The sequence below is a fragment of the Etheostoma cragini genome, chromosome 11, assembly GCF_013103735.1.
Source record: "Etheostoma cragini isolate CJK2018 chromosome 11, CSU_Ecrag_1.0, whole genome shotgun sequence".
In the NCBI taxonomy this organism is placed as follows: domain Eukaryota; kingdom Metazoa; phylum Chordata; class Actinopteri; order Perciformes; family Percidae; genus Etheostoma; species Etheostoma cragini.
This window is the reverse complement of record NC_048417.1, coordinates 22,827,511-22,851,700: the sequence shown is the minus strand read 5'-3', so window position 1 is coordinate 22,851,700 and position 24,190 is coordinate 22,827,511. Positions and strand designations below refer to the sequence as shown.

At 41.7% G+C, this 24,190-nt stretch overlaps 2 protein-coding genes and 1 long non-coding RNA gene across 7 annotated transcripts in view; 2 read left to right on the top strand and 1 right to left on the bottom strand.

Moving 5' to 3' along the window:
* The window catches only part of hdac4 (histone deacetylase 4), a 135,474-nt gene extending 128,343 nt beyond the window's left edge, over nt 1-7,131 (top strand). For all 5 annotated transcript variants that reach the window (XM_034884734.1, XM_034884733.1, XM_034884732.1 and 2 more), the window contains 3 exons: nt 6,039-6,123; nt 6,379-6,520; nt 7,087-7,131. In XM_034884734.1, coding sequence (XP_034740625.1) covers nt 6,039-6,123; nt 6,379-6,520; nt 7,087-7,126 — 267 coding nt within the window. In that variant the 3' untranslated portion in view covers nt 7,127-7,131. The remainder of the gene's footprint in view (nt 1-6,038; nt 6,124-6,378; nt 6,521-7,086) is intronic.
* A 2,092-nt stretch (nt 7,132-9,223) lies between these two features.
* On the top strand, nt 9,224-11,378 carry LOC117952442. Its single transcript, XR_004658409.1, has 2 exons — nt 9,224-9,747; nt 10,210-11,378. It is a non-coding gene; the product is annotated as an uncharacterized LOC117952442 (long non-coding RNA).
* An 11,533-nt stretch (nt 11,379-22,911) lies between these two features.
* twist2 (twist-related protein 2) overlaps nt 22,912-24,190 on the bottom strand; it is a 2,726-nt gene continuing 1,447 nt past the window's right edge. The window contains exon 2 of the mRNA XM_034886236.1: nt 22,912-23,150. The gene's annotated coding sequence lies outside the window, so the exon portion shown is untranslated. The remainder of the gene's footprint in view (nt 23,151-24,190) is intronic.

Here is a 24,190-nt window from a genome sequence, read left to right as displayed (position 1 = left end):
TTAAGTGAAGTTCATTAACATCAACCGTTCCAAGTAATCACCACACATAACGAGTGGATATCCAGACAGACACTCTTGCAATAACTTTATTTACTTTGAAAAACCAACCACCAGTATTGTTGCAGGCCAAGCCACAAGCACAACTTATGTGTGGGTTCCATTGAAATGGCTAGTGTACCTGCTAAAGCCATTATCATCTGCCCAGTGAGATATTCAGAAGAGTTATTATGCATTATACTAATCCATTTGGATCTAAACTTCTCATTAGGTATATACATTACCTTACTGTGCATACAGTGAGACTGAGTGTTTGACTGCTGATATGGTCATCATAATATGGTGTACTAAGGAATTGGTGTGGAAACATAAAATATATTTATTTGCAAATGTCCTGGCACGGTAAAAGATTGTTGCTATTGTCATTGTTTGTTTTCTATGGAGTAACATCAGTGCTCATAAAGATCATGCTACACAAATTCCAAAGTCAACCTTTTCACTCAAGTTGTATACATAAACCAACAATAGTTGCTTTCAGTTGAATTTATCCAATTGTGAAAAGCTCTGTATCTGCCTTGTTGATGGTGGTATCTTTGCATTCCTCAGCCTCTTGTTCCAACCCTGCACACAGCTCAAGCTATAAATGTGCTTGGAATTGTAAAAAAAAAAAAAACACATGGCATTGTTCCATGTGGGTCTCGGAGTCTGAGCAAAACAAACAACAACAGCACAGGATCATATTAATAAACCTCGGTCACTGCGACCAACCAGTCCACCGTGTTGTGTAACGTGAAGACATTGACCACCGCAGACAGAGGAACCATGCAGGAACTTAAAAGTGACACTACACAAACAGGGGTTAAGGTGGAACATGTGACAATGTTATTAACCTGTAAATGTTTCTTCCTAAGAGGAAAGTAGCACGGCTACGTGTCAAACCTGTCAAAGAAAACTAACAGCTCTGCTGGAGAGTGGTTTTGCACAAGACGGGAAATGCACAAACTCGAGGCTTAATCTAGTACCTTTTCTGTTTACCTGCACTGTGCCCACCAAATGACTCAAAATTACACAAAGTAACACTGCCATTACAGCTGGTAAGGATTCGGGAATCCAAGGACACTTCAGCAGGGCGGATGCTTTTAGCTGTCACGTAGGTTTTTTCTCGGGACGTTCAGTTTGAAGGACGCTCTCGTTATTCACAGCACCGCCCTGCTGCAAAAATAATGAATTGGATCAGGGGGTTTGGTTCTTGGGTTTCAGCAGCCTGCAGAGCACCGGGCACAGCAGGGGTTTGGAGGAGGTCACTGGATGGATGCCATAGGGAGCTGAAAATTCGAAAATAGGCAGAAGGCAGGGAGCGTCAATTGCCTCAACCCTGCAGGACACCACTCTCACCCGAGCACCCGGGGCCCCCTCGCTGGTACACATCTGAAAGTGGTTACCCTCACACCTCTTCCAGCAGGGTCATTCTGGGCCCAGGGATCATATAATGAAGGGAAATAGACTAATCATTTGAAGTAGGAAGGGATGAAACTATTGTTGTAAAGCAGCTGCACAGAGAACGGTACCTATGCAGGTCTTTAAAGTCTGGAAAAGTTATGGAATTCATTTTTATCATCTGGAGGTTTTTTAAGAACTTTGAGAATTATACATAGACTAGTCATTATTATTGATTCCTGGTATGCATCATTTTAAAGGAAAAGAGTCATTTTATTCAGACGTAAAAGAGAAATGTATAAAACATGCTCAATTCACAATTATGAGGTTTCAGCTTTTACGCTGGGAAACCTTGAATAGAAACATTGAAAGGTATTATGAATCGGGATCAGAAGCCTTATAGTAAGCGTTGTACAGCAGGCCTCTTTAGCAGAAGATGGCTTTGATAAAGTGATGAACAACACAAATGTAGAATGTTGTTGACTTGAAGTACAGACATGGAGTTCTCATGACTTGCACCCCTTGGCTTTTTGGCAGCGAAATGACATCAGCTGTTTGAACAAAGGCAGATCACTCAGTTGTCTGGAGCTTTGATAACTGATAGCAAAGAAAAAAATGAGACGCTAAAATGTCCCTGATCAAATCAAAATGGCAGGAAGCAAGTGTTTTTATCATAATCTCAGCGAAGTTCTCTGTAATGGACTTGGAATGTAGCTGGAAAACGTCAGGGAAGGATTCAGCTGGAGGGAGATAAAAGGCCTGGCATTTATTCGTATTTTCTTTTTTGTGTTTTATTTGCTGACAAAGTTCGTCAATGGCCTCAGATGCCAAATGGAATCAGAATAAGAAACAGAGGACCTGATTAAATGTAAGGCCTAAAAGGGCGGTGTAGCCTCTCCAACCTGTGTGTATGTGTGTGTGTGTGTGTGTGTGTGTGTGTGTGTGTATGCCTGGGTTTTTATTGTCTGGTAGTGTTCAGAGCCCAGGACTTCACCATAACGGCAGCATGTACTGTAGCTGAAACCATATATATTTGTTGAATGATGCTGTATATGCCAATAAGTCTTGCTGTTTGTTCTATTAGTTGGGACTGACAGATGATTTGCTATATTGTACAAGTACGAGTTTGAAATTTAATTTAGAATTTACATAATGCTGCAAAGCCCAAGACTGTATCTTTATGTAAGAGGCAGATTTTTGGCAGCTTTCCCACTGGTGCCAAAACATCCTACAAGTATTCATTATATCCTCTTCACCTCCTGTGGAGCTTGTACTTCCAGTGTTTTACTGCTTGCTAGTGTGAGAAATATATCTGTGCTTTTATTGGCAGGTTAGGACAAGCTTTGCCTTAATGAGCATTAGGTTTCCTTTGAAAGCAGATCAAATTAGCTGGGAAAGAGAAGGATGGAACTTGCTAAATGGACTTTACAGGCTCTTTTAGTCACCCCCACCGCTGTAGTGCGTAATCACAAAGTCTTTTTTAGTTAAATAGCTCATGAATGATGCATTGGCAACTACACTAGTCAACTCTGAACTCTGGACTAATTGATGATTGCTCGCAAACAGATGTTGGCCGAGTTCGAACCACGCTTGTTAGCAATTATTTGATAAACAACAGGCTAATATGCTAATTGTTACCAGCTGTCAATGAGGTTACTCTGTGTGTTTACACTTCAGTTACAGTAAGACGCTTGACTTCACCTGTCCCCCCTAGGGCCTGACTATTCACCACCACCCCCGACTACAAGGCAAACCTACACCCCTTTCCCAAAAGGTCACCTGCTTTTCACAATACACATCATTACCTTGTTCAGTTAGCATAACATAATCAACCGGTTTTAGTGACTGCCAACATATGCACATGGACAAAACAGTAAACAATGGGTGCCTTGTGCACTTTTCTTTCGCTGAGCAAATGGATTTCCTCCTCTTCCCTCTGTTTTGGTTTCTGCCTCACTCAGGAATGTTTTCACCGGGGCACATTCCTCGCTCTCGGCTTAAGGCTTCCCATATTTGCCAAGAGCTGGTGCGTTGGACATATGTGTCACACACAGAGAAATAGACTCCCTCAGTAATCAGTCAACATGGTGGCAGCCGACCATCTTTAAAGGGCATTTCTCTCTGCCTCTCTCTCAAATACTGCAGCACATCTGATGGTATGGAGATGCAAACATGCCAGGACCACAAACTCAAATAAACAGAAATGTCGCTATGGATGATGTGGCAGACCAATGCGTGCTGGTTTATAGTGAACATGCATGTCTTTGTGCGTGTGCATATATGTGTTTGTCATACCTGCCAGGTGGGGGCCCCTGGAGAACCCTGACAAGAGTCATTAAAGTTTATAAGCGTGAGGCCCAGCTGTCAATCAAGCAGACAGGCTGCCCCCGTCCAACCCCGCTCTGAAGGAAACCCCACCAAACCCCAGAGAACCCCTGACCCTGCTCTGACAGGGAGCTGGGTTAGTATAGGCTGGGACTAACAAGGGTTATGGTGAAAAGTAAGCGGCTGTTGCCTGAAGGTTTGACTGAAAGATTTATGGTTTGAGTCCCCAGAGTGGCTGGGAAATTTTAGGATGGGAGTGATGAATAAGTACTGCTGTCTGAACCTGAACCTCTTAAGTTTTCTAGAAGATGATCTCCATAGCTGACATCTCTGGGCAGCTCCCAGGTGAGTGTAGCCCTTTGAACAGGTAACAGGACCAAAATGGGTTTAAAAAAACTGGGGCCACTGCTTCACCATCGCCATGTAAATATTGGAACTACCATTTACCTGAGAATGTAATCTATCTGTACACTCTCAGGTATTTACTTGGTCAATATCTTCTGTAAGCTGTTGCTGGACCTTGCCTTTTTTTTGATTTGCCATGAGTCTCTGTAATATTATCAGTCCAAGAGCAGCAGAACAGTCAAAGTCCCTCTGGTTATTATCAGAGTTCAAATGGACAGTTTCCATGTGTGCTTCTAGTGATTTATTGGAAAAGTGGATCATACAATACAAAGAAAGTGCTTTGTCATTTGATATAAACGGAATGCTTAATCCAATAGCAACAGTCTAATGGCTACCAGAGAAGTGTCTTTAGAGCTGAATATCATACAACCTGAAGTTATTCGACCTGTCTTATTATAAATCTCACATGTTACAGTAAGAATGCTTAATGTGTGTGCCAACCTGCCGCTTTTATGTTAATAGAACAGTGGTCTATATCCACGACGTTCCGCTTCTGGGATTGTTCAGGTGCCTCTGGAAAATCCGCCAGATGCCTTGCATTCCGGCCAGATTCCCGGTACCTTCCGGTAAAACAGCAGTTGAGGACTGATTGTAACTGTTGCAATGTGAAAACAATACGCTCGAGATTGAGTGATTGCATGGATAAACTGTAGAGGGGTTTATGTACAGTCACAAAACAAGCTCTGCCTGTTGCCTGACGTCTTTCTAGCAAACGAGGCAATTAAGCCACTTGACTGACGCTTTTGTCAGTTGCTCTGGATGAGTGTCAGCCAAAGAGCAAATAACCCAATGTAAATAGATGTGTGTCCGTGCTCACGCACCTCTGTCCATTCCTGTGTGCATTATGTAGCCTGTCGTGCCACAGCCGGATTAAAGTATCCCTCTCCCCAGACTGCCTCTTCACTCGGCCCCCGCTGACCCCTCCCACACACTATTTGTTTTAATTAAAAGAAAACTTCCAGCCTTGGCCAAGCGAGACCAACCGACAATGACTTTTTCCTTTTCTCTCTGCCGTTCTACTTCCAAATCTTTGGCCAAGTCTTCTTTTTTTTCTCTCTCTTTACATGTTTCTCAGTTGGTCCTTTCTTCCAATGGGGTTATGATTGAGCAGAAAGGCGATTCTTGTCGTCTGTGCTGGAATGTAGAGCTGAATGGGCCTGTTTGACAAAATGGGATGAGAAAGTGTTGTATGTGAAGCAGGCCAAACGGGGAAATTGAATCATTCCGGGTTGGGAAGGCACATTGGGGAATATTTCTGTTTCCTCTGAGTTGTGGCTTGGAGAGTTTCATAGGCTTAGCTGTGCTCCCTGAGGTGTGTGTATGTGTTTGAGTGTGTGCATGAGCATGGATGCATGCATGTGTTTGTGTGAAGGCGGTTTCCATGTGTACAATATACATCTGTGCACGCTAGTATGTGTCCTTAGAGTGGGACACAGTACAAAGCACACATTGTAGTTTGTTTCAAAAAGTAGCAAAGCTCTCTGTGAGTGGGAGGAGGTTTGCATCTGCAGTCCTATTTTTTATTGTGTCAGCAGCTCAAGCTTGTTCCCCACCTCTTGGAGTGATTCAACACCTGGCTGTGGTCCACATTCAAAGGGGATCCTTGAGAGGTTTCTGCCGTGATTTGGAGCGTTTCTGAACACCTGTCAGTCACATTCATAAAAATACAACTGGCCATTATACTCACTATATCGAAAAGAAATGCCACGAGACATTTAATGTACTTAGCTGATCTTCCCAGTGGGCATAGGTTCAGTGCCAAGTGAGTGGCTTAAATGATCTTAAAGATGTAACTACTGCAGGGACTGTAAATTATTTTTGGTAGAAAAGGTTAAGCAGGAAATTTGTTTAGAAGTTATTATTATTTTTTTCAGTTGGACCCCATTCCTGATGAGGTGATGCAGCAGAGACCGAATGCCAACGCTGTCCACTCTATGGAGAAAGTTCTTGAAATACAAAGTGAGTAGAATATTCATATCTAGACATAACTACGTAAATGTGCTTTATGTAATGTATCTTACTAAATGATATTTGGTTTAGATTTTAAGTTCAACTATGTTTATAAATAGATCAGTATATTACATACACATACAAAACCTGTAGAGCCACAATCACCAAATCTCTCAGCAATGAATAGCCAGTAGTCCAGTGTGCACCGCAACTGTTCTCGTTGACTACATGTAAGTGACCTTTACCTGTCCTGGTCTTTTGTAGGTAAATTCTGGCGCTCCCTGCAGCGCTCCGCCTCCACACTCGGTTGCTCGTTGAGCGAAGCCCTACGCCATGATGCAGAGGAAGCTGAGACTGTCTCCGCTATGGCCTTGTTGTCTGTCGCCAACAAGCACATTGGAAAGAGGTACAACCTGTTATCTATGTGTTGTAGTAGAGCTCAGTGACTGGTAAATATTTGTGCATGTTTAAAGGAATAACTCAACATTTTGTAAAATAAGATTATTCGCTTTCTTGCTGCAAGTCAAATGAGAAGAAGAGTTTTTGCTACGATAACCAACTGCAGCCGGTAGCTCAGAGTGGTATCAATCTTCTCATTTAACCCTCGTCAATAAAGCAAATATGCATATTTCCCAGAATTTTGAACTGTTACAATAATAGGATTCAGTCACTTATCAACGTCATTTGCAGCATATTTTGGTGCGTTTGTTGTCTGACACCCCATCTCAATAACTGTTTACGCTGGAAGTGTTAGATGTATTGTGTTAAGTGTCCATCTATGTTAACACAAAATAAGTCATTTGTGTTCTCTCCTACTACCTTTTCTTTGGCACCGCGGTTATTGTACTTTGGTTTAATACAATGTTTTATAATAGGATGTACAGTGCAGCTCTTAAAGCTTACTGTCTGTAAGCTAGGTCCTGTAAGCCAATAATATTGCAGCATTGTTTATGGTATTATCTTTTTCCCCAGGGCTGAAGAGGAGCCAATGGAAGAGGAAGCTACTATGTAAAAAAACAAATATCCCTAGTCTTTGACCACTCATACCAGTCTTCTTCTTCGACAGTGTCCTCAGTGGAATTTTAAATGCCAGTCCTACGTCTCACCCTTGCCACATCAAGCTGGCATCTTATTATGGGAGAGATGTAGCCGAGCTGACAAAAGTTGGCGCTCAAACAAAATGGATAACTGACGATGAGCGATGCATTCACTGATCAGCAGTGCACAGACTGATCAGCATAAATATGTTGCATTGTCTCTGCCAGACCTTGGATTACAGAGGACAGACTCAACCATCACGCAGTGACAACCTGGAGTGACAGTGCTTTTTTTTAAACACTAGACAAGATGTGCTTTTTAAATGCCAGTAGGATCCATACACAGACGATGCATAGTCATCTACTTTTCTTATTTTTCTGTTCTTTCTGTGTTTTATCTTTCATCAAAAATCACCAGAGCTAATGTTATTGTGACTCTGCACTACGGATGAATCAGTCCTGCTCTTGTAAGATATCCGGACGAATGGAACAAAATGGTCAAGTTTTTTGCCATTTTCAAGTTGGTTGACGATTACAAATGAGAAAGGTCAGCAGGTGTTCTCATTCCATTATGACTGACAGTGAAAGACTGTATTTGTGCCTTTTTTTTTTTTTTTTTTTCTTCAAACCTGGTGGATTTTTTGTTGAACTCTACTGAAAGAGCATTGCCTTAAATACAGGTTTGGGAATGAGGCCTCTTCTTCTCAACCCCTTAAACATTTCTATCCTGGCAAGACATCCAATGCCTGCATGTTGTTGGCACATAGACTGGAGGACTTTGGCATGTTTACCTATAAATCCCTGCAAGCAGCCTTTTGTCTCTCCCTGTACCTCCATCCTTTAAATAATCTCATTTGAGAAGGTAGTGCCCAGCAACAAGTTGGAGCTGGTTCAGTTTAAAAGTCCCAGGTGGATTAGTAATACTCAGTGGAACCATGTATCAGATACTCCTGTAGTCAAAAGAAACATCTTGGTGGCTGAGGTGTCCTCTCCTGAAGGACCAGCTGAGCCTTACATGTATGTTGCATCAATCAACAGTGGTTAGTAAAAACGTTTCTCAATGCTCACAATGAATCTGCATACATTGCATTGGAGGCATCAATTGTTAGTCTAATTGTTTTCCTTTTACTTAGAAATAAATGTAAAGTGGTTTAGTGGTACTTAATGGGGGGGCTTAGCAATGCACAGTGAGGGGCACTTGGGTACCCTTGGCAATTGGCCTGGTCAGATAGGTATCAGCGGTTCCCAAGAGAAGAGTTAAGTACCACGCACGGTACTAGAGCAACAGCAGAATCCTCTGCTATGCAGTAGTTAGACAACAATGAAGCCACAGCATAATGGACTTTGTCTGTAGAGTCAACCCACTTCATTTTTATATTAGAATCAATCTCACTTTTTGCAGATTATTAAGGGATAGAGAGGAATTAATCTCATATGGACCAAACCAGCCCTCCCTTAAAGACTGTGTCTCTGTGGTAACAACGGCCAAACCACCTGTTATTTTCCAGAGGGGTGTTCCAGTGCTGCACAGGCTCTCACAGCTGCTTTAACATCTTTAGTCCCTTGTTAAGCACATCTGCTCCCCAAATACCAGGGACTGTGAGGCAGGTGTGTGTTCATATACAGTGAAGCACAAGCTGCTCTTTATAAATATTCAAGTGTATACACACATTTGTATATTTGTTTTTCTTTATTAAAGGTCCCATGACATGATGCTCTTTGGATACTTTATATACACCTTAGTGGTCCCCTAATACTGTATCTGAAGTCTTTTTTTATAGACCTTAGTGATCCCCTAATACAGTATTTGAAGTCTTTTTTTATGTAGACCTTAGTCGTCCCCTAATACTAAATTAGAAGTCTCTTTTGCAAAATTCAGCCTTGGTGCAGAATTACAGCCACTAGAGCCAGCCCCACATTTAGGTTTCCGTATGTACCATTCCTGAGTCTTGGGGGGGGGAGATTTTGGGGGGGGGGGAGCAAGGTGGAGGTTGGGGGTGTGGCTTGACTAACTCCCACATTGCTCGTTTGAAAGCCATGATGTCTCTCTCCCATGGGTGGGCCACATTCTCTGGGTGGGCAAAGCAGAGAAAGGTGAGGTAGCATTGCCCTTATGACCCCTCCTAAGGAGCAAGATTCCAGATCGGCCCATCTGAGCTTTTATTTTCTCAAATGCAGACTAGGATACCCAGGGCTCGGTTTATACCTATCACCATTTCTAGCCACTGGGGGACCATAGGCACGCTGGGGGAACGCATATTAATGTTAACAAACCTCATAAAGTGACATTTTCATGCCATGGGCCCTTTAATCAGCCCTTTCTCTTAAAGCAGTGTGGGATAACCCCATGCAGAATAAATCTCCTTGCATCTTTGAATAGACCATGTAGCTCAGATCATGCTCTGGATGCCGAATCCGCCTGCATTTGATTAAATCTCAATAATTTATTAAATCTGCATTACAAACCTGAATCCTTTTCACTCAGTTATACCTTAATATTTAAAAAAAGAAAGAGTAAAAAAAAAAGTATTTTTATCATCATTAATTATATTCTAAGCTTAACTAATGTGGGTTCTGTACTGAATATTAACTTAAAGTGCTCATGGTATGTTCATTTGCAGGTTCATAACTGTAATTAGAAGTTGTACCACAATAGGTTGATGTGGTTTAATTTTCAGAAAACACCATATTTTTGTTGTACTGCTCATTGTTGTACCTCCTCTTTCCACCCTGCGTGTTGAGCACTCTGTTTTAGCTACAGAGTGAGACATCTCACTTCTGTACCATCTTTGTTGGGAGTGGCACATGCGCAGTAAGCACTGCTAGCTAGTCAGTTGCAGAGGATTAGGGCGTGCCACGCTAGCTGCTAGGCGACGTGTGTTAAGTAAAGGCTGGACTACGACAGAGCTGTTTGGAGCAGTTTGTGAACAGTGTTTCTGTTGTCTGATGGTAAGTGCCTTTGGGAGGGACTTTGGGCTTTTTCGCGTTGTAAACTTATAACGTGTATAAAAAAAGGGAAAGGGGAAAAAGCCAAAAAGCATAATTTGAGCACTTTAAGCTAAACTGGCTGTCAGAGCCCAACCCTGTTAGTCAGATTAAACACCACACACAAACAGCCCAGGTGTAGTTAAATTCAGTTGTCCGTTTTGGCAATAAAAACACCATGCTAACAAGGCAGTATTTCCCTAAAAGTCTGATTAAACAGTCCCAGTGGGCAGGCGTGGACTTCCTGTTTGTAACATCCTCCAACTTGTGTTTGGCACCTGGGCAACTTCCTCTCTCACCTTTGTGTCATCCACCAGCTGACCGTGTTTCATGTAGTTTTTAGTGAACAGGAAACCAAGTGCTGTGGTGTTTACCGTTGTTTACTGTACATAGGACATGGATCTCCTGAGTATCCCTGCCACACACATTTGTCAATGACTACTCTACTCTTGTCTTTTCTATTTCCTCTCATCTGTTTCTTTTTTTTCTGGTTTTATTGCCCTGTCAGTGGAAGCCAGTGATTTATTTTTGTTTTTATTTTTTGTTCACTTCCCCCTCTCTGTCTCTCTGCTAACTGTAAAGCTGACATCCTTCACAACAGGTGAGGGTTCAGATTGTCTCTTTAGTGGACTTTACATGACTTATTTTGTGTTTTTTGTGGGAGTGTTGGGATGCAAATGTTTCTACTTTGTATAATGATGGACAATTGTGTATTTACTGTCTGTTCATAGTAGATTTATATATGAAAAGAAATACGTATATTATATATATATATATATATCTATACATAATGAAAACCATGATCCTGTTTTTGAAGTTGGTATTGCAAAATGCTACATTTCATGGGCCTTAGACTCAGTCTGCCCTGTTTTGGGTGTTACTTAAGGCACCGTTTGCTGTCCTTAGTTACAGTTGGTTACATGTTGAGTAGCATTTTACTGGTTTTCTTTTTGTCTTTTAACACTGATGACTAGTTTTTGGCTTTAACCATCCCATTGGTACCATTACACTAATACTCTAGGCCCTTGCCCTCCGCTCAGCCTCGCAGCTTCATGCACGTATTCCTATTATTCCACCTCTTTATTTGTGTATATATATTATTTTATAAAAACACACATTTTAGCTGGTACCATAAAGTTTAAAGACTAAAATTCGAAATCTGGATTCTGCGCATCTCAAAAACAATCTCTAGTGGTTCTCTATGTTAAAGGTTTACAAGTTCATCCTCTATCAACAAGACCATGATTTGAATTGGAGCATGGCCGTGCTATTCCCCTTCATCAAATAACTCTAGTGGACTTAATTCCTTATATGACCAAATGTCCTAACTTTGAATTGAACTTAAGATTTCATTTAAATACTTCTAGCTAACTAGCTAGCTACATGTGTAATCTGGTTCATCAGCTAAGTGATGCCTCTGGGTTTAAGACTGTCCTGTATCCAACAGACCACAGATGTTGGTCGCTGCTGCAGCCCACGTCTTCCTGTCCTCACAAAACACCAAACCGTTGCCTATACTAGGACCAATGTTTTTCACAATATCTACAGTATGTGTCACATGAACATATAGAAGAAAAGAAATATGATTATGATGCCATATGATGAAATTGTCTTTAATCTCAATCAGACATGCGAGGACTAAATTTTGACCTAATGTATCTGACCTCTACTGGCAGTCATACTGCATCTAATGTCTCTAAATTGTCTCCTCTGCCTTCTTTTCCATGGCTTCTGCAGATGGCCACAGAGGTCAATGTTAAGACAATATAATGCTACTGTCATCTACAGTACCACTTTGTAAATGTACAAGAACCAAGGAAAATTATGAATAAGTGCTTGCAGTAAATTGTAGGCCATAAAGTAGGATTTACACTGAGTACCCAAGAGATAACTAAGGGATAGGCATTTGTAGATGGGCATTACTGGGCATCACCTGTTGTTATTTTGTGTGTATGATTTAAATGCATAGCCATGTGAAAGATGTGTGATTTTTCAATACATTCCTTTTGTATCAGACACCTACACAAGTACCACTTTCTCCTGTGTTTATTTTTGTAATTTCTAGGACTTCTTAATTCGCATTATTGTGATACTTCATGCATATAGATGTATTTGTGGTTGGAATATAAAAATACAAATAGTCAGGCTGTCCTGAATATCATCTTAACATGTAAACACTGACATCCCTGTGTATGTAAACACACTTGGTGAGATGCTTTTTGGTAACCCAGCCTCGAACATTCCCAGAACCTTTGTGCACCAGTGCCAGTCATGGGGTTTCTACTGCTGAATGCTTTGGTTTCTCGAGAAGAGCCAAAACCAGCACTGTCGGCCACTCTGGCCGTCCGTCTTCACTGTTAGTCTTGACATAGTCTGGATCCTTGACGTTCCACTTCCGGGATTGTTTCGGTGCCGTAGAAAATTCCGTTGGATGCATGTTTTTTTGCCGATTTCCGTTTCCTTCGACTTTTAAGCTCCTCATATCTCTGCAGGGTAAATCCAGACAGCTAGCGAGACAATCTGTCCAATCTGAGTTTTCTCTTGCACAACTATTTTGCAGCTGCTCCGTGCTTGTCCCAAGATGATTGTGATTGGTTTAAAGAAATGCCAATAAACCAGAGCACGTTTTTCTCCCACCCCGGAATGCTGTGTGGACTAGCCAGGACCTCCTCCACTCCGCAGTGTGTGGATGGTCTGGTAAAGAGAGACTAGTCTTAACACATGTCCAGAAACATACAAAACTTGCAACATTCCAATTAGTTATCATTTCCGTATTTTAGGCAGGTTCATATCTTTTTGTTTTAACCCTGATGGTTCGGTCCAACCAGGTCCAAGAACAGGGTGTTGATTAAGGTGGCCTGGTCCGACTTCACTCCATTCCTCTCTTCTCTCTGCATGGATCCGTATGTCCGCATGCACTGCCCACTGTCTGTCTGTCTGTCCAGTACCACATATCAGCCCAAGGGATTGAGCACTGAAGGACGTTAGTACTTTCACTGTAAACAAACTGTCTTATCTCTTTTACTGCTTCTTTGTTTCTGCCGGGGAGGAGGTTGACTGATTTCCATGTTGTGCTTTTACCTTCACGATATGCAATCACCAAACCTGGAAGACTTCTGTTGAATATTTTACAAAAAAAGTATCTAGCACTTGTAACACAGACAATAGATTTTATTGTATTTATGTAGAAAAAAAATGTTTTAGGGGGACGCTTTGTAAACTGCAACAAAAGAATGGGAAACCTTTTTTTTTTATAAACCGGGCAAGATGTGACTGGTGGAGTTTTTGGGAAGACATTTTGCTCTTTGTCACATCTGGACTTATCAAAGGGCTCCATCCAGGCGCCTGGGGATGTCACGGTTGTCCATTCCACTAAACAAGCCAGTTATTGCTATGACCACTGTGGTTAAAAAACAAACAGTTCTAGGTTTACATATGTATAAAATGCATATTCTTTTTTATCAGTTATGTTTTTGACTTGTTCCACCATTGTTACAGAAATAGTACATTTTTCTCGGGAACCTTTGCTCTAACATGTTGTCTTTGACATCTACAATATAAAGTATTGTTTTGGAAAAACTGAAATGTGTGTTTTTATCTCAATAGTGTTGGTTGATGGTTTTGACTGCAAAGAAAAGGTTTATCCACTGTCAGGCAAACTTGGGTCTTTACTATCAGACATGAAGACAGATAAGAAATCAACAGCAGAACAAAAGATTGTGTTTTTGTACATTCTTTTTCCTTGTCATACTATTAGACGTATATTACTCACACTGAACCCTGACCGCTGACAGGTTTGGTTGGAGATTTGTGTGAGTTTTAATATTGTAGCGTAGCCTTGTGCCGCTGGCCTCTAGCAGCGATGAGCAACCGGCTAAAGAGGTCTGGTAAGGCGTGACACACCAACCCTATAATCAGCCGTGGGACGGTCAAGCGAGGTCATTGACTCAAGTCTGTTTGGTGTGTTCCGTGCCGTCAGCCTTCCTTTTGGCCAATTTGACGTGCTCGGTCGGAAGGCGGGCACTGCCAGCAGTCAGACTTAAATGATCAATCTGATTGGTGGAGTGCAAAACTTGTAACAAGGAGCGGCATGAGCGGGACTAGATTCTCTCAAAATCTGACGAAAATCTTTTAATCTGACATGTGTCGATCTGAACTGAAGATTCAACAACTGCATGGCCTATTTCTCACTAAAATGTTTTCAGAAACACGTTTCGGTGTGTAAAATATAGCAAAATATTTGATTGTAAGATTGTATTCTGAACAAACCACCATGACAGTCCAGCATCCATGCAGCTCCATCTGGAGTTTTTTCACTTACAGTAGGACTCTCCAAGACCTACAAACAGACCTGGAGGTGTAATATGGGTGGAGTTCTCCTTTTAATCCAGAGGGAGGCAGCATTGCAGGAATGGCAACATGGGACCCACAGTAGCTCTGGGATTAGCCACCTATTTGGAAAGGTCAAAGGTCTAAGCTAGTGTCCAAATAAACAGCAGTGAATCCCTGTTGGTGGTGGAACTAACACTAGGACAACAGTCCAAAGGCAAACAAACCCAATCCCGCCTTTCCTCCCCTCAAATAAACACACATTCCACTGCTCTCCTGTCAAACTGTTGCAGGGTCAATACTACCACTGCCTTAGGCTTTGTAGGCTTGTCACCATCTCTGTAAATCAAGGAGGCTTGAGACATCATGCAGTGTCCAAGGCAAACGAAAAAGAGCACATCTCTGCTTCCTTGAGAAAATAAAGTTAAACAGAGACATGAGGGACAATATTTACCATCATACAGATGGTGAAAAGTGCTCCGATGGCTCCCAGAAGTAAAATGGGATCACGTTAAAGTTGGGAATGTGACCTCTTTATGGTTCCTTGGCGGCTGGGGATGCTCTAATGACCGCGCTCGTGACACACAGACTGCCCGTCTCACCTTTAGCTCACCGTAGGCGTTGACACGTTCGTCATCTCCGCTATGTAGCGACACACAACTCTTCAACCCCTCAGTCAGGTCAGGTCAGAGAAAAGGTGGAGCCCTGAACTTTACCCCTTTCTTAAAGGACCAGCCCACAAGATGGCCGCTTCTTACCCACAACAAAGGACTGAAATATCAGTCATGATTCAAATCTGGGAAGCCCCTTATCTACAGGACTTCCCGGTCTTGTTTCCCCACAGTGACAGTCTGGTGTGCGACAGCTCTCTTGCCTTGCTCGTCTTCTCGTAGCATCGGTCGTTGTCAGTTAGCTCTGTCATTACCCGGCCACCCGTATGCATAAAACAGACCTTATCCTCCCAGCTGGGCTCATCACCGCGCTCTTTTAATTGAGGGTTTGACTGACTTGAAAGGGCGATGAGGCTTTGGCCATCTGCTCGGCTGACAAATCAAACTAATTAAAGATGAGAATCATTAGAATCAGTTTTAAATTGTCAACACACACAGACATGCAAATCGAAGAGTTGTAACATATCTGCATCCAGCGCTTACGTTGGGGATCATTGAGGTGCCTCAGTGAAGTAAAATCTTGGACTAGGAAACACCTTGGTAGGTTTTTTACACAAGCCAGTTTGTAGCTGCCAAAATGCCTAAAACAAATCTGTATTTACTCTTCACTTTTCCTCAATTTATTTTATTCCAAACATAGATTTGGAAACAAAGGAAATGCAGATGAGGGAGTGTGTGACCGTTTGCTGTTCTTTCCATTGGATGTTCCACCAGTCCAGTCGGGACCTCTGGCCCATAGTGTATTTGAAACGCTGTGCAGCGTCTGCTTGTCTTGCTACTGTGTGTGTTTAGTCTGGTGTTGAGCGTGCTTGGACATCAAAAGGCCGAGGACACGTGAGGCTGTGAGGAGCTTTTGCAAACATGAAACTGAGGCCGGGTCACTGTCAGTCACAAAGTTCACACACACGCTGCCAACAATTCTTATGCTTAATCTTTAAGTTCAAGGTTGATCTTTAATATGGGAAACCTATCAACCTCTGTTCAAGACCAGATCACAACTGGAGGAAATAAAGGACAAAGAGAAGAGAAGCTGTGGCACTTACTGTAAATTTTCCTTTAAGCAAAACTATTCTGGTAAAGAGAAGCTGAGTTTTTTCCTGTATGTAAAAACATACGGACCACATTGGATAGTGAATGTTATTCCCCTCAAACCAACATGACCCACAGTCATCAAAAAAGCTTCTATTTGTAGATTTTAAAAATAAATATACATTATTCAGCATTTTCTTTATGTTTTGAAATGTATTTAGAGATGGATAGACAGTTACCCTGACATGAAGTCACTCAATGTCCACTTAATAGCTTTTTATTTATTTATTTATTTAGCTTTTTCACATCCCACCATGTGTAGTTATAAATGCATTGCATGGTCTTCATCGGTGCGTGGAGTGTGTTCAGCTGACATGAAGATGGCTTCGATGAAGCCCCTGTGATTTGGTCATTTGCTTCAGAAAAGAAAATCTAGTAATTGGACCTTGAGTTGGAAGGGCTTTGTATTTTTTATAAATGTAACACTTTACCATAAGGTACACAAAAAAGGGTAGTTACTCTTTTTCTGAAGGGCAGTTACCCTTACCCTTCTGAAAAAGCACAACTACCCTTCTGAAAAAAGCATAACTACCCTTCTGAAAAACGGTAACTACCCGTCTGAAAGAGGGTAACTAATCATTCCTAACTCTTAACTAATCATTCATTACTCTTGCAAAACCAGTAACTACCCTTTTTTTGTGTACCTTATTGTAATGTGTTACCGTTAACTCATTTACTTATTTTTTAAATTATTAATCAAAAGTGTCAGTTTTATTCTTTCCTTCAGTTCAGAAGAAGTAAACACTTCTTAGTTTTACGGTTGCTTTGAGTAAATAAATCAATATTTGCTTGAGTTAAGCTGAAGTGCCTTAACAGTGTTAACACAACCTCAGAAGTTCTCCAGTGAAAACAAAGGTGAGAAAGTAAGAAATGGCTTCCGAACGGGCATGTCCCTCTGACCTGTGCTGACCCTGGCAGTCATCGCTGGTGCTAATGAAGAGTAAAGGAGGAGGGGAATGTTGGCATGTCACCCCCCCCCCCCCCCCCCCCCCCCCCCCCCCCCCCCCCCCCCCCCCCCCCCCCCCCCCCCCCCCCCCCCCCCCCCCAAACACATCCACCAGCCTCCTGTCTGTCTCCTCTACAGCTGGCAGACCCATCGAGTTCCACAGCGGACTGACTCTAAGTTAGATGCAGATAGGGAGGAGACACAGGCCTCACAGCTGGTTTGAGGCTATACTATACTCCCAGTGATGCAGTTTACAGTAAGACGTCATAGTAGTTCTAATTTTATTCTTGGTGCATGTACTTTAGTACAGTCCAAGTGAAAGGTGGTATTCTTCTTAATGAAATAATGATGTATGTGAAAGATCATACAAACTTCAAATATAAACTTGATCATTTATTTAATGCTCCCTGTTGTTGGTGTTTTTCAGGTCTGCGTGAGTGACAATGTCTACTTTCTGAGAGAGAATAGTTACCAGGGTTTTGGACGAATGAGCTTACTATGAAACATGTACAGTATGTCGTTTACTCGTGGAAATGAACTGCTTGGCCAAGTTGCATGTTGGTAATGCAGAATTTATGAAGAGTTTTGAAAACATGGCTTTAGTTTTAACCAATGCTTGTTAACAACCGGGGAAAGAAAGTGATTCTTAAGTCTAACCTGACTCACTGATTAGGTGGCAGAGATAATTGTAGCATGCATCAGAAGGATTAATGTCCAATGACCCATTGTATCACGTTAATGGGTGTTGTTTGTGTATTTGAATGTTTGGGAATACAGTAATGCCTTGAAACCCTTCCCTGTAGAGATGACATCTCCCAGCTCGCCCTTCAGCTGAACTGGTAAGGAAGGCTGTAATTATTGTTTGGCAAACATCATCGCTGAATCTAAAGTTAGATATTTTCCAACTTTGTAGACACCGGGATGTAATAATTATTCAGTTTCTATCTTCATAGCCCCCCCCCCTTTGTAAAAGAACCAGTTAATGCCAGTGGAGAAAGGATGGTGAAGGCTGATTTATTCAGGAATGGAACCGATGACGGAAACCATAGAACTGAATGAAAATAAAATGGACGGAAACTGTGTGTGTGTGTGTGTGCGTGTGCGTGTGCGTGTGCGTGTGCGTGTGCGTGTGCGTGTGTGTGTGAGAGAGACACCAGATGGACAAAAGGCAAAGCCAGAAAGAAGATGTGCTAAAAGGCTCCGAGCCGAGGGCCGAGGAACACACTTAAAGACACATTTCCATACATGCTCCAAAACCTGCTCAGCTAAATGTTACATTCATCATCGCGGGTCTTTAAGTACTCAGTGTTGAGCTATATTATTTTTTTTGTCTAATTGATTCATTTTTTGAGCCCAACCCCGAAACCGATATCAATTGAAACAGCGCATGTACAACAAAAGCCTTTCTGGTTTGGGCAGTTTGTTGTGCCATGATATTACCCATCATACCCTGCAGAGGATATAAATGGAAGCATCCACAAAAACAATAATAGATTTCACAGCCAGAGCCTAAGTGATTGTAATCTATATTTTTTCATAACGACAGACATCTAAAACGAAATCAAGTTGACAGCAGTGACTGTGTTCACGTGGCAACACACGTGTTGCCACGTGAACACAGTCACTGCTGTCAACTTGATTTGTCAAATGTAGTTTCTCAACATGACACAGATGAAAACTGTTTTCTCTTCTCTCTGATGGCTCCACAGACATGTTATCTGCGTCACGGAGGAAGGTAAAAGTCAGTATCCCACGCAACATATTCAGAGCAGGACAGGATTTACATTTTTTTTTAACATTTTACAATTTTCCTGTCCAATTTTACTCGCTCTCTGAGTCCACAAGAAAGCCCCGATGTGCCTTGGTGATGATTTTGGAGGTGAGAGGACTCCATTCTACATCGGCATTTAATAAAGACGATTCCCAGTGAGCTCCAAGGGATTGGGAAGCAGAGGAAATGGCTGAAACGTCTAAATTGAGGTGCTTGTACTTAACTTGAGTCTTTTCTTTTTATGCAACTTTTTACTTCTACTCCACTACATTTCAGAGGGAAATATCCACAAATGTTGGGACACAAAATACAAAATCTGAGGTTTTATGATAAATGAAACTACCAAACAATATGACAGCCCACGAGTCCAGCTGAAACGACTCAACTATTAAACACTGACCTGTTTGGATCGTTTCCATGTCTAAGAAGAGGATTCCTTTGCATTCAGTAATATTACTTTCAATACTTTTGGTACATTTTCCTGATGATACTTACATACGTTTACTTATGCAACATTTCCAATGCTAGACTTTTATTTGTAACAGAGTATTTTTGACATTGTGGTACAAGTACTTTTACTTTAGTAAAGGATCTAAATACTTCTTCCAGACACTGGGCGTTTGTCTTCTTACAGGGTCAGAGACGGAAACACCAGGAGCAGAGAGGGGTCCGGCTGTTCTCTCAAAGATACTCCAACAGGTATGTGGATGAGAAATTCTCCTGTAGCCCAGTTTGAGAGTCTCTCTGTGTCTCTCAAGGTTGTGTGTCCAAGCGGTGTGTAGCTGTTAGCCAATATCTTGAGAGGAATCTAGGCAGACTGAGAGAAGAAGGTTTGTGACTGGAAGCGATCGATTGAAATCCTCAGACCAGTTTGGTACATTTCCAAGGTAACGTTGCTCTCTTTTACATCAGCATCTGGATCAGAAAGACTTCAGGTGTGAATGTACAGAATTGTGTTAGCCCTCCCTCTCCAAGGAAATGAAAAAAACAGCACTGGCCTCGAGGCCTTATGGAATTGCGGCGGGGCCCTCCTGTGCTGGATCAAAGTCTTTAGGGAGCCTGATTAAATGAGGGAATGAAGGAAAGGCAGAGTGGAGCTGAAGAAAAAGGCCAGAACCTCGACTAATTCCTTTTCATCCGGGCAGCCTCGAGAGCCGAGGCTGTGCCAGGTTCCTGTGAACTCTGGGAGGCATCCTGTCTGTGACGTTCTGTCCGTCAGGCAGATGCATCTGGATCACTCCATCACGTGGTTTTCTGTTTCTGCATGTTAAACTGCCACTTTATAATAGTTAAAAACTCTATAAACGTTGTCACTTGAACTATTGAATTAAGCAAGTGCAACACAAGAAAATAATTTGAGGAACGTGGAATATATAAAATATAAAATGATTTAAAAAAAATGATTAGAGATGCTTTAAACTTTATTTTCTTTGTTGACTTTTGTAGTTCTGGACAGTGGGTCTTTGCTTGTTACATGACCACATATGACCAAGGAACTCTAGTTTAATTTAATAACAGCGATCATGATATGCACCTTATTTTATCCACTTCACCAAGTGATTGTCCACAACACACAATGAGAGAAAGAAAAGAAAAGATAAATACTTGAGGTGTATTTGAAGTCTGAGTCCCGCTTTATGTATGGCCGTGGTGGTTGCCGAGACAGCTGACTTTAAGCTTTGCCAAAACACACACACACACACACACACACACACACACACACACACACGGCTAACCTTCAGATTTTTTTTACTGAACCAGACGAACAGAATACTGTTTGAGGTGCACAGAGTGTAAACCTTTACTTTAATCCCATTTTACTGCAAATTAAAGTTTTGTAGCTTTTTCCGTCTGATTTTACGGGAAACATCTGGATCTCTCGCACCGCTGGAGCAGTGGCCCTGGGTGATTTTGTGCCGCTCAGCTGTGAGGGCCCGGGATAATGAGCAGGTATCAAACAGGCTCCTATGGATAAGCCGGCCTTGGTAGGAAGGGCTGTCCAACAGCATCTGAGACCACCGTGCCAAACGTCAAGACTTGTTCATCTTCGACATGTTATCATGGAATATTAAACAATACTTCTTAAGGAAGACATTTTCCTTTTATTACTCAAAATGTGACCACAGGAAAAATAGATTCTGACTACACAGAGAACGTGTGTATAATCCAGCATGTGTGAATTCACCCAGCTCTACCGGTTTGTACCTGTTAATGGAGGCAGTCTTCATCCAGGGAGGGCCGTGTCAAACCTCGAACCAGCAAGATTAGGATTAGTCACAGAGATCACCGTGTCACACGCTTCTCTGTGACACATAAAGCAGGCAAAATTTCAAAATCACTGCCTTGGAATGAATAGCTGATTTACCTTTTTATAGGCCTCCTGTGCAGCCACAGGGGTGAACACCAAGTTAAATAAAAAAAGTGAGGGGTACATGACTCAGATCGGATCTGAAACCCCCTTAAAATGAAGAGAGTATTTTAACATGAAGTATGCATTACCAAGAATGAAAGCTATGTCTGTGAAACCGACATATATGCACATTTGTGTGTGTGTGTGTGTGTGTGTGTGTGTGTGTGTGTTTTAACTCTTAAGTGTATAATGTGGGTTCGGTGCATCATCATCATCATCAGCAGCAGCAGCAGCAGCAGGAGGAGAAAGCCACTGGGCTTGCAGGTGTTTCCCCTTCAAACCACACCGAGCTTGAGGAAATCACAGACTGGCAATCCTATAAAATATTCCTCCGAACGTTTAGGGTTTGCCTGTGAAAAACAATAATGATTTGTTGGCATAATCATGGTGCTATATGTTTATTTCTATTTTTAATTTAGCTCCTGAATACTTTTATTTTGAAATGCAGGTTTCCCACCTAGATGTCTCGCCTGGCGATGTATAGTCGATCCCCTGCAGTTAGAATGAAAGTGACGTGTTTGTTTAGCTTGTGATAAAATGATTGGGTTATTTAGAAGAAGAAAAAATGAAAGCAAGGATTCGAACAGCAGAGCGGAGCTGAAACAGCAGAGAGTCCCACCAGGAGCCCCGCGGGAACAATGGGCTCCTTTCACTGGCTCGATTGCATCTAACCACGTCTGGGAAAACGACATGTAAACAATTTGAATGTTTTAAGAGCGAGCGGGAGAGATTCAAAGGCCTTTCTTCAGCCGTCTACTTCCTGGCTTTTCTCTTTTTTTCTTTCTTGCTTTCCTTGTGTTTGAAAGTGATTGTCCTTATCTGCGCCTGTTGGGGCTCCCTGCTCGTTAAAGAGCCAGGGCATCGCCTTCCCAAATGATTCCTCGTTATTTAAGCGGACAAGCCTTTTATATGAGGGAGTTTGAAACTGGCTCGAATTTCCTCCACTGTTAATGAAGCTAACCTATATTTTTTATGGTCGATTTTTTTTTTCTTTTTTCGGTGTTTTCTTTCCATAACAACAAGAGGAGAGAGAAAATGGGGGGGGGGGGGGGTCTGACACCCAGCAGTGAATAAAAAACGTGTTGTTGCGGTGTTAGTTTTTTTTTCCTTAATCTAACAACTACAAGGAGAACCACATAGTTGTAGGCTGGGCTGAATAACAGTGTTTTTAGAACCAGAAACCTTGCTGCCTTATTCCATTCATGAATATTGAATTATTTGAATAGGAATTTATTTAGCCGGACTACATGTTATTGTGTTATTGCTTGATAGCTGGAATAAAAAAAAAAAAATCAAACATATTTAGTTAAAAAAATATGTGTTTTAATAAATAAGCCGAAACAGAAATGTACATTGGACGGAGTTTGGAGACTTGCTAAAGAACGTCGGTGAAATACATCCATGCAGCAAACGACTCTACATTGCATTGGTCCCTTTACAGGCGTATTTACACAGGTACCTATGTACAATATGCATTCATTTATATATATATTTATACTTTGGTTTAAAGTCTTTGAAAAACAAAACAAAACAAAACATATATGTATATATATGTTAAAGGATGCCGAACTTTGCGCTATAACATCTTTGCGCCATAGCTACACATTGCAGGTCTGTCCTTTCCCCTCTCTCTGACACACGCACACACTCACACACACACACACACACCCACACCCACACCCACACCCGAAGAGTTTATACTGTAGTTGTGGGTCACATTACGTCTCTTCGCCGTGCGCTTTGAGGTCGATGGGTTCTTCAGTAATCCCTTTGGTCTTCATACTTTGTAGTAAACAGTCTGTGATGGAGGGGAAGAGATAGATACAAATTATTATTGGAATAGAAAATACAATTTCTAACTGGATGGATGACACACATTGATTTTGGCTTGTTCTGTCTGCAGATATATCTGATATGTTTCTCTGGCTCTAGCATGTTGGAAGTCATTAATGAATCAATTATTATTAGCCACCGAGCTGAGTAAAACCACATGGCAACAGATACGCAGGGACACTTCGGATTTGAATGTAGTCCTACAGCTGCAGTGAAATACAGAAAAACAGACACACTACTCTGGCTTTTAGTTTGAACCACCTGAGTAAATTCTCGCTGTGGATTAGTGGGCAGTCCTAAAACAATAACATCTAATTCCTCAGAGCAACATTACGCTCTGAGTCATTAGAGAAACAGCACAGTTTTACTGGTCGTTTTGTTTGTGTGTATGAATGACATCTTCATGTGGATTTTATTTTTTTTAATTTTTCCCGTTTTAATCCATGCAACAATATGAATAATATATGAATCTAAAAATATATGAATCTACAATATGAATCTACATTGTCATTGTAGAGTTTTTCTTTTCTGTGTAAGACACATATTTTGAGGAGGAAAAAGACCGTTTGTGATGTCGCTATAAAAGCTGAACTAGGCCTCCACCTTATAACCCTTTGTTGTTTGCTTTTACATTCCAAGAAAGTCAATTAAACTCCGAATTACTCAGAGGAAAAACTTTCAAATGACCTGTGATTACACAAATCACTGTAATGAAGCTTATTCATCTCCCCCACGGTCCCGGGATTGGTTTCCAACAAAGCGTCAGTGACGGGCGGTCTGCTAACTACATGTCAGGCCCGAGACAACTAAACAAACACTGCCCCGAGTTCATTTAACCCAAAGTGTTATTTAGTGGAAGCTTTATTCAGAAGCAGCCCCACATTAACCCCCCACAGCCTGCTACAATACCGGTGTACCTTTATTTTGTAGGAGCTATGCATATTGCAATACCCGTACCTTTATTTTGTAAGAGCCCTTGAGTGTACGTCAATTCAGTTAAAACAT